Below are 17144 nucleotides of genomic sequence, written 5' to 3'. Positions count from 1 at the left end.
AATACAATTTTTTTATTCATTACAGGATCTACCTGCACCAAAAGCCGATCAGCAGGAGATAATTAGCCCGATTCAGATGGCCTCAGAGGATGAGGAGGATCTATCTGAATTTAAGTTCCAGAAATTCGCGGCCACATATTTTCAGGGCAATATCACGCATCAGTACTCGAGAAAACCGCTCAAACATCCATTATTACCGTTACACACGCAAGGTGACCAATTGGCCGCTCAGGCTTTGTGGATAACTATACTTCGATTTACGGGCGATTTACCCGAACCGCGATTTCATACTATGGACAGAGACACGACCTCAGTGATGTCGAAGGTAACAGCAACGCTTGGACGGAATTTTATAAGGAGCAAAGAATTTCAGGAGGCTCAAATGATGGGCATGGACCCTGTACGTATATGTGAACGTCTCTTTCTTTCTCTCTCTTTATAATTAATATTAAATTTACATCAATTATATTAACATAAGAAAAATACTTCTATACTCTTTATACAGTAATATCTGTATCTTTTACAGGACACATTCCTCAAACAAAAACCACGCTCTATCAGGCACAAGCTTGTGTCGCTAACTTTGAAGCGAAAGAATAAGCTGGGCGAGGATGTGCGAAGAAGATTGCAGGAGGACGAATATACTGCCGATAGTTATCAATCCTGGTTAGAAGCCAGACCAACATCGAACCTCGAGAAGCTGCACTTTATCATTGGCCACGGTATATTGCGCGCTGAATTACGGGACGAAATATATTGTCAGATCTGCAAACAATTGACCAACAATCCATCCAAATCGTCGCACGCGCGAGGCTGGATCTTGCTGTCCCTTTGCGTCGGCTGTTTCGCGCCCTCGGAGAAATTTGTCAACTATCTGCGAGCTTTTATCAGAGAGGGACCACCCGGTTACGCACCCTACTGCGAGGACAGATTGAAGAGAACTTTTAACAATGGCACCCGTAATCAGCCGCCAAGCTGGCTGGAACTTCAAGCGACAAAGTCGAAGAAACCGATTATGTTGCCGATCACTTTCATGGACGGTAACACGAAGACACTGCTAGCCGATTCGGCCACCACCGCTAGGGAATTGTGTAACCAGTTGTCCGATAAGATCTCTCTGAGGGACCAATTCGGCTTTTCTTTGTACATTGCTCTGTTTGACAAGGTGTCGTCCTTAGGCAGTGGCGGCGATCATGTGATGGATGCGATATCTCAGTGCGAGCAATACGCCAAGGAGCAGGGCGCTCAGGAGCGGAATGCTCCATGGAGATTATTCTTCAGGAAGGAAATCTTTGCACCTTGGCACGAGCCGACCGAGGATCAAGTGGCTACAAATCTAATTTATCAGCAGGTAGTGCGTGGCGTCAAGTTTGGCGAATATCGCTGTGACAAAGAGGAGGATTTAGCCATGATCGCAGCGCAGCAATATTACATAGAATATCACATTGACATGAACATCGACCGACTGTACACTCTCTTGCCCAATTACATACCAGATTATTGTCTAACGGGGATTGACAAAGCGATCGATCGATGGGGGCACCTCGTCTTGCAAGCATACAAGAAGGTAAAATTTTAATAAATATTATTATAATAAATAGTATATGATTTATTCTAATAGGATAAAAGATATTTATACAAAAGCATTAATATAAATCTATTTATATGAGAAGAAATATAAGAACAAATATTAGCATAATTTTAGTAGGAAATTGAAATAGATTAATTTTACATATTTTAATGTAAATTTAATGTTATTTAATAAAAAAGAATTTTTCATATAAAACAAATAGAAAACAAATTCTTTATTATTTTGAAAGAGAAATTTCTCATGTATTCATTAGTATTAAAGCCAAAAAAAATATATTTTTTCTAAAAAATTTTTTAAATGTTGAATTATGAAAAATGTATTAATAATGTGGACAGATATGACCCGTTAATTAGTTGATATTTTTGATATTTTATTTTCAGAGTTACTACTTGAAAGAGAAGGTACCAGCATTACGCGTTAAAGAAGATATAGTCAGCTATGCAAAATTCAAGTGGCCTTTGTTGTTTTCTCGTTTCTACGAAGCTTACAGGAATTCCGGACCGAATCTGCCTAAAAACGACGTTATCATAGCCGTCAATTGGACCGGAGTATATGTCGTCGACGATCAGGAGCAAGTACTCCTGGAGTTATCTTTCCCTGAAATTACCACCGTATCTAGTCAAAAGTATGTAGTGCGTAAGCAGCGACTAAAAAATTAAATTTAAAATCATAAAACACTTCAACTTGATGACATTTTTGCAGAACAAACAAGATGTTTACACAAACATTTAGTTTATCAACGGTACGAGGAGAAGAGTTCACATTCCAAAGCCCGAATGCGGAGGACATTCGCGATTTAGTGGTGTATTTCCTGGAAGGGCTGAAGAAGCGCAGCAAGTTCGTCATAGCTCTGCAGGATTATAAACCGCCCGGTGAGGCCTCATCATTCTTGAACTTTCAAAAAGGCGATCTCATCGTCCTCGACGATGAAAGCACTGGCGAGACAGTACTTAACTCAGGATGGTGTATCGGAGCCTGCGAGAGGACCGGTGAAAAGGGTGATTTTCCGGCTGAAACGGTCTATGTATTGCCTTCCTTAACAAAACCACCTAACGATATATTGGTATGTCGATATATGAATAATTTGTATTATTTATTATAGATTATTTAGATTTTTAGAGAATTATAGATTTTTAATCATTTTCTTTTCGAGAAGAAGAATCCAATCATTTATTAATTTTTTTTTTTTAAGTTTTTTTCTTCTGCACGCGAATTCTTTTTTCTCTTTTTGTAATTCAAATTTTTGTATCTTTCTTTCATTTTTATTTCTTTTTTACATAAAAAAATTAATACGACTTTTATTTGAAAAATATAATTTAAATTGCCTGAACTCTAGTAAAAGCCAGAAACGAATATGTAAATTTCAAGAAAAATAAATTTTTATTTATTTTTCTCTTTTGTTACATATCCTTATATAAAACCTATTTATAACTTTAATTTTTTCTAAAAAGTATTTATTTCTAATTTTTCAATAATAATTTTCAGGCTTTATTCAGTATCGAGGGTACGGAGAACACTCGCAGGCTCTATCCACAGCAAATAAACGGCGTGGATTCGCGCGACAAGCCTCACACTCTTCTAGAATACGCAATCGATCATTTCAGGTAAATAGAAATATTACAAAACACACTATATCTTATATTTTCGAATAATACTCATGATAATTTTTCGAATGCTTTTATCTTAGAACACCACCAAAGAGAACAATGTCTAAGACGTTGACTTTAACATCTGCGCGACGTGGTCACACGGATGAGTTATGGCATCACTCCAGAGAGCCGTTAAAGCAACCACTTTTAAAAAAACTCGTGTCCAAGGAGGAATTGGCTGAAGAAGCATGCTTTGCCTTCAATGCCATTTTGAAGTATATGGGCGATCTACCGACAAAACGGCCGCGCATCGGCAACGAATATACGGATCTAATCTTTGACGGACCGTTGAAGAATGAGATTTTGCGGGATGAAATTTACTGTCAGATTATGAAGCAACTCACCGATAATCGCAACAGATTGAGTGAAGAGCGAGGATGGGAATTAATGTGGCTTGCCACTGGGCTATTTATTTGCAGTCAAAGTCTCTTGAAAGTACGATATACATATAGCTATCAGTGATCATTAAATTTCTTTGAACACAAATTAAATTTCTTCGTAGGATGTTATTAATGACGTGTTTAATGAAAAGTTAATGATTTTATACATATATCATTTGTTTCAGGAATTAACTCTGTTCCTACGTACAAGACGTCATCCTATATCCCAAGATTCTTTACAAAGATTACAGAAAACCTTGCGCAACGGTCAACGGAAATATCCGCCGCATCAAGTGGAAGTTGAAGCTATCCAGCACAAAACCACGCAAATATTTCACAAGGTTTATTTTCCAGACGATACAGACGAGGCATGTATCTTATTATTTAATTTTATCTGAATTTAAACAATCTTTTAATAATTATTTAATGACACTTATTTAACTATCACATTTCCGTTCATAGGCGTTCGAAGTTGACTCATCTACTAGAGCGAAAGACTTTTGCCAAAATATCGCTCAGAGACTCAATCTACGATCGGCGGAAGGCTTTAGTTTGTTTGTTAAAATCGCCGATAAAGTCATTTCTGTCCCAGAAGGAGATTTCTTCTTTGATTTCGTACGACATTTGACCGATTGGATCAGGAAAGCTAGACCATCACGAGATGGTATGCAATTAGCAATTTTTCTTTGCAATTTTTAATAGAAATTGTTATTTTTTTACATATATTTATACATTTTTGCATACATACATGCGTATATATTAATCAATTGATTATCCAAAGGTGTTCTGCCGCAATTCACATATCAAGTCTTTTTTATGAAAAAACTGTGGACAAATACAGTTCCCGGTAAAGATAGAAATGCCGATTTAATTTTTCATTTCCATCAAGAACTTCCCAAGTTGCTAAGAGGTAAGTAATGACAGATATTTATTAATTGTAATGTATTATGTAATTATAAATCGCATTTCGCGCCCTTTTTTGTCGCTCAATGTATAGGCTATCATAAGTGTATGAAGGAAGAAGCCTCGAGATTAGCAGCCCTGGTATATAGAGTACGATTCGGCGAAAACAAACAAGAATTACAAGCAATCCCGTAAGTATTTCGCGTTACATAATAATTTAATAAAAACATGAAAGAAAAATATCGACTAATTTTAGGCAAATGTTAAGAGAACTTATACCAAGTGATTTGATTAAAGTACAAACTGTTAACGATTGGAAGAGATCGATAATCGCTGCTTATAATCAAGACGCTGGTAAGTAAAAAACAGCACAACTCAATAGAGCCTATATGCATTGTAAAAAAAAGAGAGAACGGATTTTTTATCAAGATATTTCTTCATAGGCATGAGTCCGGAAGATGCAAAAATCACATTCTTAAAGATCGTATATCGATGGCCGACGTTCGGTTCCGCGTTCTTCGAAGTGAAACAAAGCACGGAACCGAACTATCCCGAATTACTATTAATCGCCATCAATAAACATGGTGTGAGTCTAATACATCCTCAATCAAAGGTAATAAAGATATTTTTCTCTTCCTCCCTTTTTTTCCTTCTCTTTTCTCTCCTTTTTCTTTTCGCTACCCTTCTCCCTTTATTTCTTCTTTCCGTTCTTCCTTTTTCTTTCTCCTCTTTTCTTCTTTCTGCTGCTTTCCCTTCTCTTCTTTTTTTTATCTTTCCTTCTTTCGATATAAAGTATATATATATATATATATATATATATATGTATATATATATATATGTATGTATATGTAATGTATGTATGTGTATGTATGTATGTATGTATGTATGTATGTATGTATGTATGTATGTATGTATGTATGTATGTATGTGTGTATGTATGTATGTATGTATGTATGTATGTATGTATGTATGTATGTATATGTATGTATGTATGTATGTATGTATGTATGTATGTATGTATGTATGTATGTATGTATGTATGTATGTATGTATGTATGTATGTATGTATGTATGTATGTATGTATGTATGTATGTATGTATGTATGTATGTATGTATGTATGTATGTATATATATGTATGTATATGTATATGTATGTATGTATGTATGTATATGTATATATATATATATATATATACATATATTTAATTATATGTATAAGATGACAAAATGTATATTAACAATTAGTACACGATCTCTTCTCATTAGTGCAGCAATTTGGTTATTGCTAATTTTATTGTGCATATATTTCTAGGACATATTAATTACACATCCCTTTACGAGAATCTCTAATTGGTCGTCCGGCAACACCTACTTTCACATGACGATAGGAAACCTCGTGCGAGGCTCGAAACTCTTATGTGAAACCTCGCTGGGTTATAAGATGGACGACCTCTTGACTTCCTACATTTCGCTGATGCTCACGAACATGAACAAGCAACGCACAATACGAATCAAATAAACGAAAATAATTTCGTAACATTTTGCGTTCTCTTCGATAATTGTTAAATTTATTTTTTTATGGGCATGTTACATATAAATTTGAGAATATATATAAAATTCTATATTACAGATGTACACACTTACACAAAAGTGTCTTCAATATTGTCTCATTAATTCTATTTCCATCTAATTGAAAATGCGAGAAATTTGAATTTATATTTCTTCGCATATTTATCCGTCCCTGTTTATGTTACATATTATTATACACAATATAAAAGTTATTCAAGTATCTTTAGAATCATTTAATGCTATAATTTATATAAAATATGAAAATCATACATTTGATCATATTTACCTGTTAATTTACGATTCATAATAAGAGAAAATGACAAACTATATATGTACACAAGTTGTGTTAATCAAAAGATTTGTACATGATTTACTTATAGTTAAGAATTTTACTACAGTTTTGTATAAATTATTACCATTTCTATATTTTAATTATTATTAGTGAATTTTGTGTTCAAAAATTAATAAGATTTTAAAGTACTCTCGTGCGCGTTAATATAACAAGAGCATAATAGCAGTATAATTTGATAATGCAATTTGTAATAACTTTGCGCACCTACATGATAACGAATGATCAGCATGTTATACCTGTTCAATGAATATACGAGTCGCTTATTTTATAAATGGTGGATCAAATGTCAGAAAATCATGAATTTGCATGATAATACAAATATAAACTGACGCGATCTACAATAAGAAATATCTCAAATATCGCTTTGTCTACATATATACGGAGTATTTTTCCGAAATAAACGCCTCATATAAGATTGTAATTAATTCGCTTTTATAATTGTGAATAAAAACGACCATGTTCTTTACATGCAAGGTACAAACGTTAATCGTGGGTAAATTCCCATGGAATGTATACTACTGTTCCCTCTTTCCAACATAGATCTCTTCGCAAACAGATTCCCAAGCGATGCTATCTCATTTCCTCTTGGAGATGACGGTGTTTTGATTATTTCTTGGAAAAAAAAGAAGGAAAAGGAGATCCAAGCGTTAATGACTGAAAGCATTGCATCAAAGAAATCTTAACTAACTCGCTGCAAAAAAATCGCATTTTTTTTTTCATTATTCGCTAAAGTTGTTCAAAAATTTGTTAAAATAAAAAGTATTAGATATTTTGTTTGAGTGTGCGGACTTAACTTTTTTTCACATTAAAAACTTATGCTAAAATGAATTCATCAAACAATCTGTGATTAACAAAAAATTTATGCGCGTAAGATTATTGAGATATCTTATCTATTATAAATTTTCATGATAGATACATATAGGATCGGGGATTAATCAGGAACTGATATTGATTAAAGATTATGTAGTACAAACTGTCAGTTTATTCTAAATTATATAGAAGATAAAAATTCATATTTTTATATCTTCATTGTACTTATTATAATTATAATATATAATTACAATAAAGCATATAAATGTAATTTTCAATACATTTTTTTCAAATCAAAGAAGTACTGAAAAAAAAATGTTCTACACAGATTATAATACAGAAAATTCTCCATCTGAAAAAACTCAAGTATCATAGCACATAAGTCCTCCTAAGTGTATGATCAGGGTGTCTACTCAAATCTTCTGAAAAAATTTCCTGAAAATTTTCTGTTCTTCCAAGTATTCTTGTTCAAAATTTCAGGTAAAGAAGATAAAGATTTTTCGATGCAACTTTCTAAATAAGATTTTTTATTGTATAATTTTGTTTTCTAATGGTTTTTAGTCACACGAAAAAAAAATACAGAGCCATTTAAGTTTCAAATATTAGATTTGCAAAACTACTAAAAAAACTGAGTGGCTTTCGTAAAATAAATATTTTTCATTTATATAACATCTTCATTCCTTTATCACTAAAAGTTACAATAAAAAAAATATTTACTATGCAAGATTTTGTTAAGATGTCTAATATATAAACAAAGAGATAGATATATATTTATAATTTATATATTCGTAACTTGGTTTATCGGCGAATTGTAGATTGCTTACAATATAAAGCATTATCAAGAAGAATTTAAAAAAAAATTCCCTGAGTCCCAATAAAATTTCATCAGAACTCTTTAATTTCTCCAAATAGAAATCCCTGAGAATTCCAGGTTTTTCAGGAAGTAGACATCCTGATGATAGAATTAAATATATAATTTATAAATAGCTTTCTATAATTTAAAAATATCTTGTTTAGACATCACGGCATTGTGTGTCCATATATATCTCCATTTTTCTTTAATAAAAATAAAAAAAGTAAAAACATATAATAGATTCGATTTTTATACTTTATGAGAATTACAAGAGAATGATTAATCAAAAATTAATTTCACGCGAATACCTTGAAGGTATATGTTTAACGTAATTATTACACCGGGATCCGTAATCACAATAAATGCTGTACGTATACATTTGAAATACTATGTACATAAAATAACACGTACGCATGCTATATCAGGAGAAAATCTATGTGTCATTTTTAAAATTGGACGATTGTTTCTCCGAGATATAAAAAAAAATAAAAATAAAAAATTCAGGCAAATTCTACTGACTTGATCAATCAATCTCTAGCCGTTTTTACAATCAGCACCAATTGACGTGATACACACATTCACTCGCTAAAAAGAGTATATGCATTTTTTAATAAATAATAATGAGAAGTTTATTGACACTGCGTATGCGCGCACGAATTTACAAATGTACCAAATGTCGAGCATGTCAGGAACGTAGGTTCAAAAATACCCTGCGTACCTCTTTCTTTATCCTACTTTGTACATGATAGACCATTCACACGAGGCAACGCTCAGACGTCCGTATAGTTCTTTTTTTTTCTATTTTCTTCCCATATATTTTTCCTTCTTCACGAAGTCATTTCCATTTGTGGTGGAATAACAAATCGCCAATATTGGCGATCCCAATAAATTAGAATTTGCTTTATGATCTAGCGATGATGTGCACGGAGCATCCGTAATGATCAGGATTACATTTATCAACATGTTAAAGGAACATATCAGTTTGAACTTTCGAAACATGAATATAAACTTAAAAAAAAAAAATTTGTTTAAGCTGAAAATTTTTATTTCAGTAATTAATAAAAATTGTATTCATATTGTAAAAAAATAAAAAAATTTTTATCAAGTCGTTGCACTGCAAAAAATTCTGGAAAATGTATTTATTTTTCGAGATTTCAAACGGGTATGGCCTCTTAATGGAGTCGAGTGGGTGAAACAAAAGTTCATATAAACTTATGTCCGCGAAAATATTTTCTTAAAGAGTTATAAGCGTTCAAAAAATAAACGAGTAAAATTGTTGTACTTGTTAGACTTAATCGCCGATATACAATATTATATGAATAAATATCGCATAATTCGCAGAAAGAGCGTAATTATTTATTGTAATCGCAAAAATGAAATCACAATTCAAACATCAAAATTATGTCATTAAACAAATTAAAGTCTAACAGAAGTAAAGACCTGTATAGTGCGAAGTCTAGAGATCGTATAGGTCAAGACATGTAAAAATAACTGAATAAATTATCTATTTCTGAATCAACGATTTCGTTTAATATAACTTAAGACTCTAAAAAAGTTATAAGAACAATTTTGCTCGTTTATCTTTAAAAGCTTATAATTCTTTAATAAAAAAAACTTGTTTTTCTATGAATCTGACGCACCATCATCTGCGTCCTAACTCTTACTAATCTGCGATTATTTAAAATTTGTGATTTTCACTTGAGAATCTTAAGGTATCTCTTGACAGTACAATCTAAAATTTTGACACTTGAAATTAACTTTAAAATATCCTACTATCGGTTATTTAACTTTCGATAAATAATAAGGATGAAATGATACCGTGAGGTCTTTTTATTATTGTATTTCTAAAACTAAACAGTCAATAATTTCGATTTTTTTTAAGGATTCTTAAAGTGTCTTTCTACTTTGTATTAGTTTTTCATTATTTTCTTATTATTTTTTCTAATTAATAAAATTCAAAATATGAGATTTTCGTACGTTTTGCGTACGAATAAAAAGTGCAATTTTTGATAATGATTATCTCGCGTTCGGGAAAATCAATAGCTTTCAATGTGTACACTACATTTATTAATAAATGTATGGTTAATAAATGTATAATTAATTTTTTAATTTTTCTTGTTAATTGCGATTTGGTAGACAACTACCTTAATTTTTTAAATTGTTCTTTAATAAAGCTTTCCGAACATAGATTTATATGAACTCTTTTTACCTATTCGATCCCATTATTATTGTATAAATTTGGTCCCGAACTTTAATGGACGCCCTATAAAGAGAGCAAAGAATGCCTTTGTAATTACAAAGCTTGCTATACCGATTTCCGAGCGTAATAGCTCCTCTCGTAACAAATATAGTGTTAAAAGCACAACCGTTCGGTGACCAATATGCAAATGTATAGACTAAGATTGTGTATTACATTCGTTACTAACTATGCTTGTTTAATAGTTTTTCTTTTTTAATTCTTCATAAAATGCTAGACGAGACAATAAAGTTCCAAGAGAAGTGTTTCGGATGCATCGACAAAAATTTTGAATCAAATCTTATATAATTCCATTCACTTCACTCTTGAAAATTTTATCATCAGATTCCATATACTCTGTCTATACATTCTCGCATAAACCGTTAAATCAAAAACTACTATATAAATTATTATCTCTGTAAATTTTTGTTAACAAATTACGAGAGTTTAGTCTAAGACAGTTTTAGCGCACGGAGGCGGATGTCCCACACGTAGAGTGGATTGAGCGAAACGCTACGTCTTCGTATTGTCTAAGTTTGCGTCATGTTGCGTTACGCTATTATCGATTTCGAGTAACAAATCTTTCGCCAGATATGAGCACTCATCACCGCCACTCTCGTTTCCATCATCGTTGTCATCCTCATCATCGTCATCGGGAGACACTACAATTGGTGTCGCACCACCCATATCATTACTACATCGTAGACTTTGGTTCGCATTGTGACGATTATCTAGAAGATATCAGAGACCCGACTGCGGCGGCTGTCCGTGGGTATTCCAGGGTACGTCGGTAGGCATCGCGGCGGATGGTATATTAGCTTGATTGTGCATGGTACGTGGCGCTCGCATGATTTCATCGGCCGGTGGACAGTGTGGACGCGGCCCTGGTTCGGGCGTGTATGTGAAGGTCAAACCAGTAGCGTAGATGATGCCGTCATTGCGAACCAGGGAAACTGGCACCTGCGTCGGCTGGCGCACCCACAGCCACTCGCCGCGAAACAAGGAAATGTCAGGCACGACACAAAGCATGCTCTCCTGACATCTGTACATAGTCTCGGCCTCAACATCGCCGAACCAGACTTGCAGATTCGGCGTAAAGTTGTCGCCAGTGAGCTCAAGCATCGCCACGTCACCGCCACCGTTCAGATGCAGACTATGGACCAGCGGTACGGGTGTCACCGGCGATCGTACTGGACCCATGCCTTCGAAGAATTGATATTCCGCCTTGTCCGTGCTGATAATCGTCCAGCAGGCACCATCATTGATCATTTCTTTGTTTGCTTCTTTCGGGCAAGGTGTAGCCTGGAATTGTATTATACGCTCTTGCGATAGGCACAAGTACATATGATCCGTGTCTTTCATGTAAAAGGCGCATTTATGTAACTGGGAGACAGGATCGTCGGCCTCCAAACTGGCCATCTGTTTGTCTACCTTGCGGATTACCAATCGCGGCAGTGCCATTCCCGTCACGGAGCATACCAATTTTACAGTGCTGCCATAGTGCACATAACCGTCGCGCACTTGAAATTCCTCTGATTCACTCTCATTGTCGTCCAGAAGATGAATGGTGAACGCGCCCCACTGTGTCGAGCTCGCGTGGAAGTTACCATTCTCCACGTGAAGATAACGCGTGCTGACCGTTTGCGAGCGCAATCGATTGAAAAGCGCCACCTTTGTGCCACTAGCGATACACAGGTCTGCGTTCTTCAAGGACTGCTTCTTCTTGGACGGCTTCGAGATCACCTTGATGCGCTTGCTGAGAAACACACCGATGTCATGACCGCTGCCATAGAACATCTTGACGGAGAGCATAAAATGCTTGCGCTTGTCCGAATCGGAGATATAGAGAGTCTTCGCCGCACAATACTGTTTGCCATTATTCAGATCCAATTGCTGCATATCCTGATCCGAATTACCGATGCCAATGAAAGCGCACAGCTGAGCATTCTGTTCGCTCTCGCCTTCGCGCAGCATTTGCTCCTGACGCATCCTCCAGCCATCGCCGAAGAGATAGATGCATGGCGGAGGGCAGAAAAACCGCTTCTCGTTACCATACGACTTTTGCGCAACCTTAGCGTGTAAGATAACGATCATCATGTCGCTACGGTCGCGCAAGTAACGTTCCATTGCCTCGCGGGTCAATCGCTGGTCCTGTTGATCGGGCCTGTAGATGCCAGAGCCGAATCGAGGATAAACGGACATGACCGAGGTCGGTGAAGGCGGTGACTGCATACTATGCGCCATTGTTGGCAATCCAAACTGATGTGGCATATTTATAAGTCTGGGCCTTAGGTGCGAACGGGATAACAAAGCTGCCGCCGTTGACGCTGTTATATCTTCATCTTCTAGGCGCCAAGAAAGACACTTTTATACCGCTTTTCTACCTATACAACGAATTCAAATATTTCAATATACTCAGGTTACAGATATACAAGTTTAATGATATTGAAAAAATACTAAAGTATCATATAATTATCGTTAATTATTAAATAATTGTATAATATTATTATTCTGTGGAAATAGCGTACAGCATGCAGGTAAAGAAATAAAGAAGAATTACACACAAATAGAAATATTAAGCAAAATCACTTAAAGAACGTAAACGCTAAAATACTAATTCCAACATTAATAAAGAGTAGAACTGTTACTTTTGACAATTTCGAAGTATATTATTTCGAAGTATATTAATATATTTCGAAATATATTAACATATATTATATAATATATATTATTAATATATATTATATAAGGAATTAATATAAAGAAATTATATATATATATATATATATATATATATATATATATATATATGCTCAAAAAATATGTCATTATTCAACATTAATTATTGTAATATTAAAAATTTTATTTGGATTTTATCATATAATTTTATATATTAATGTGTACCTCGATAGTTGCGGTATTATTATTATTATCTTAAATTAACAATTATAAAATTTTGATTCTTCGAACCTTCGAAGATTGAAGTATCATAATTTCGAAGATTCGAAGCTTCGTAGCTTCAAAACTTCGATCTTCGAAGATTTTAGTGCCAAAGTTTCGAATCTTCAAACTTTCAAAGCTTCGAATGTCGAAAGCTTCGAAGCAAGTCATTAGCCCTAATAAAGAAGAGTGATGTGTAGAACACGGTTTTATATAACAGTTCTTATTGTTAGTACGCAGTTAAAAAACAAATGAACAGTACAATTTAATGATGTTTTTCCTTCTTTTAATAAATTTCTAATAATGTTTTGTATGCATGTACACACATCATTGCATTGAATAGATTTAAAATAATCTGTGCGTGAGTAAGACATGTATAATTATTAAATAATAATTATAAGATATTTGGAAGTAAATTATGGCGGCTTTGTAACGCGCGTGATAATATATTCGCATAATATGCAATAACGTCACTATTAACGCGATTAAGCGTACCAAACTGCATACAAATGTTCGCTCATTTAAAACTTCAGCGTGAGAAAAATTTTTGCTTTTTACGAGAGGAAGGGGAGGGGAAGTATAATTAATTCGAGATATCTTTCTTTGAATAAGCCACCAAGAATTGCTAGTCTTAGTACACAGGAAAAAGGAAACAATATACATGTATATATACGTACGCGTATATCGTGAGAACCGAGTTGAGCTCATTTTACCTGTACGAATTAAAGCACTTTTTGTTCATTATATAGGTAGAGAGATTATATATATATATATATATATATATATATATATATATATGTATGTATGTATATAAAATACACGTTAGGTCAAATATATAAATTAATAGCGTATTAAATACAATTTATTAATTATACAAAATGTATACGTTATAAATCGAACATATAGAGGGTGTTCCAGGTCAGGTCAATAAATCTTCAGGATCTTATAGAAAATTGAATTTGGAACAAAAAAAAAAATATTTCTGATAAAAAACATAATTCCAGAAACGCTTCGTTAAAAAGTTATAGCTAATAAACTTCGAAAAATGATGTTTTTAATGATTTTCAAAAATAACTTCAAAACTTTATTTATTGAAAAAAAATAACGAAATAAATATGGATAATTAAATAGCAAACTAAATTACATCAATTTCATTTAATTCTGATAAAGCATCTAAAAAAAATAAACTTAAAACACTGAAAAAAGCAAAAACTTGAAAAAACTATTTTCTGATGCTTTTTACGTAAACATTATATATTATTTATAGTGCAAATGCAAATATAAAAATGCTCTTATTAAATTTTGATCATAATTAACATTACTTACAGAGTTCATTAGCTTAATTTTGTTTCCGGATCTATGTTTATAGTAACTTTTTTGTTCCAAATTTAATTTTCTATAAGATTCTGAATTTTCATTAACCTGACCTGAAACACCCTGTATATAAAGAAATTTTATAATTTTATTAATCTTCTTTTTGGAATATCCGAGGATTTTTTTTATATTTCCCCCCTTATAGGGAATAAAATCTTACTAAAGCACTCAATTTACTAAATGTTTTATTTTGGAAGTAGTAGAGGAGTAATAGCAAAAATCTTTCTTTGCCAAAATCAAATTTAAATTGTATAAAATATTTTTAATTTTGAATCTTAAAAATGATGTGTGTTATATACTTAGAGTTTCTTATCTATTTTTTAATTTGCTTTTGTTACTATTATATATTCCATAATGTCACAATAACTCTAATTTTGCAGCATATCAAACAATATGAGAAAGTAACATAATAACACAAATTATAAAAATTAAATTATAAAAATATAAAAATTAAATAATAGGCTAAAAGCCAAGCACAAAGATGCAATCAATTTTCTTAAAGACAGATTCTTTAATTATCCAAATTGTATGTTTCAGTCTTCTTTTGGACCGTAGTTTTCAGTAACTATATAACTAGATAGAAAATTAGTAAAGCACAAATTAGGTAACAATTACTAAATTATTATAATAAATTTGTTGAGATAGCAATAATTTCAGAATGCAGAAAGGAGAAAGAGAAAAGTATTTGTCATGCTCACATATGTCTTAACTTGCTTAGTTTAATCCGTGTAATCTTAAACTGTCATTCGCACACTATTTGTCTAATAACATAACTGAGTGTCTGATCGAATATCACAGGAACAGAAAGAACTGTAAATTTATTGCTCAGTAATAAGAAAAATATCTTACAAGCTGTGTCTAATGTAATGGTAATGAATAATAAAATATAAACATGCGCTAAAATATACATTCTAGCTTTGTAATTTAAATTTCTCTTACATGTTACTGTCATGCATGCTTTTATTTATCAAATATTAATAGAATTTTTAATAAATTGTTAATATATATGTATATAAAAATTACAAAAATACATATATATAAAATAAACATATAATATAGTTAAATTAATATAATATCGTTTCATCTAAATTTGGGTAAACATAGGCAAAAATGATAGTCTTTAAATGTAGGCAAAATTATTTGTATTTTTATGTATTTGGCATCGCGACGCTATTGTGTCACTTGATTAAAAACTCGAAAAAGGATTTTTTATGGACATTGTCTTGGACTGGTATGACTGAGGTAGAGATGAAAGAAGCGGAGCACACTTTGAGCGTGAGAATAAAAGAAAAAAAATATTACGCGCACTCGTTCGACATGAAGGATTGTGAGATAATCGATTCGCACGATGCGATGCAAAGGAAGCGGTGTGTGAGAGAGTTAGTCATTTGTTTATTTACGTTTTCAGGCGGCACAGATGAGAGGTTACCAGGCACACACATTTATCCGGCGGACGGGAAAAAAAAGTCACGACTCCCGGAGCACCAACCTCCTCATTTTCGCCCGGACGCCAAGAACAACCGCGTACCCGCATGCATCCTCCGAGCTATCGATCATCCGAAACGGCCGGCAAATCCCGACGATCATTCACCGTCCACGAGACACCCGTCCTCTCGTCGCCTATATTCGCTCTAATCCATTCAAAAAACACCTGTTCACTCTCCGAATTTTCCGAACAGTCCTGCCAACCTGTCGACGAACGATGTTCGCAGTAGCGGCGAGTTTAAACTTCACCCGCGTGGATAAGATAACACGTTTTTACGCGAAAGAATTTCTCGATTCTCTTTACGAATTTTCTAAATTAATATATGCAGAATATAAGAAGAGTGACAGCGCAAAATCGTTGGATTTTGCGCGATCAGACATGACAGTGAAGTGACAGTAGAGTTCCTAATGCACGACTGATAAATCGTCTCCTTCGTGATTGGCCTGGCACAAAGAGTCGGCGATGTTAAAGGCCTACCCACACAGCCAACAACCGACAGATGACTGAGTTCGCGGCAACTACGTACATAAAATTATTACTGCCATACGGTAAGTAACTGTCCCATGAATATGGCGAGATTAAAAGAGATGAGTGTGGGGGGGGAAGGGTGGAGGGGAGATCCCGCACGTGAGCTCACAGTACGCGCTTATCCGATATGTGACGATGTTCATATCAATGTATGAAAATCGCGCGCGAATGTCAATAGCATTTGAAACATTGAAAAAATTTTGTCCATGAAATCGTCGATACATTCAATTATGTTAAATTACATCCATTGATAATATTGCATCCGGCGCATAATTTTTTTTTGTAGTTGAAAATAGACTGTCGCTTCGCGTATATATTAAAAGTTAATGTTCTTGTGATCTTTGTACAAAAAGTGCTGGATATATATATATATATATATTAGATAGAACACATTCGAAAATGCGAGAAAGTTTGTATTATACTTATGCGAGTCCTACCTGCCGTTCTACAGGATATTGATTAATCCTAATTT

The 17144-nt window shown here is 33.6% G+C and overlaps 2 protein-coding genes across 3 annotated transcripts in view; one reads left to right on the top strand and one right to left on the bottom strand.

Annotated features, from left to right (window-relative positions):
- Nucleotides 1-6911, top strand: part of LOC126849751 (myosin-VIIa) — a 28657-nt gene extending 21746 nt beyond the window's left edge. The window contains exons 15-27 of the mRNA XM_050591929.1: nt 26-400; nt 527-1567; nt 1972-2216; nt 2294-2654; nt 3077-3195; nt 3279-3675; nt 3806-3988; nt 4083-4284; nt 4402-4530; nt 4618-4714; nt 4780-4877; nt 4967-5136; nt 5837-6911. Of these exons, the coding sequence (XP_050447886.1) occupies nt 26-400; nt 527-1567; nt 1972-2216; nt 2294-2654; nt 3077-3195; nt 3279-3675; nt 3806-3988; nt 4083-4284; nt 4402-4530; nt 4618-4714; nt 4780-4877; nt 4967-5136; nt 5837-6043 (3624 nt within the window). The 3' untranslated portion in view covers nt 6044-6911. The remainder of the gene's footprint in view (nt 1-25; nt 401-526; nt 1568-1971; nt 2217-2293; nt 2655-3076; nt 3196-3278; nt 3676-3805; nt 3989-4082; nt 4285-4401; nt 4531-4617; nt 4715-4779; nt 4878-4966; nt 5137-5836) is intronic.
- A 515-nt stretch (nt 6912-7426) lies between these two features.
- Nucleotides 7427-16651, bottom strand: LOC126849770 (suppressor of hairless protein). 2 transcript variants are annotated; one of them, XM_050591990.1, is made up of 2 exons: nt 16059-16651; nt 7427-12728 (listed from the first exon to the last, which is right to left on the bottom strand). In XM_050591990.1, exon 2 carries the CDS (start codon nt 12613-12615, stop codon nt 11086-11088), a length of 1530 nt encoding a protein of 509 aa, XP_050447947.1. In that variant the 5' UTR covers nt 12616-12728; nt 16059-16651; the 3' UTR covers nt 7427-11085. The 2 variants fall into 2 exon arrangements, with proteins under 2 accessions (XP_050447947.1, XP_050447948.1); XM_050591991.1 differs by having other exon boundaries at nt 16148-16651.
- Nucleotides 16652-17144: the final 493 nt, after the last annotated feature.

Source organism: Cataglyphis hispanica, chromosome 5 (assembly GCF_021464435.1).
Source record: "Cataglyphis hispanica isolate Lineage 1 chromosome 5, ULB_Chis1_1.0, whole genome shotgun sequence".
In the NCBI taxonomy this organism is placed as follows: Eukaryota; Metazoa; Arthropoda; class Insecta; order Hymenoptera; family Formicidae; genus Cataglyphis; species Cataglyphis hispanica.
Note: the sequence above shows the minus strand (reverse complement) of the source record. Positions and strands in the feature narration are given on the sequence as shown.

Bases quoted from the DNA above. Each gene is read 5' to 3' on its own strand.
- LOC126849770 (XM_050591990.1), bottom strand. From the start codon at position 12,615: ATGCCACATCAGTTTGGATTGCCAACAATGGCGCATAGTATGCAGTCA.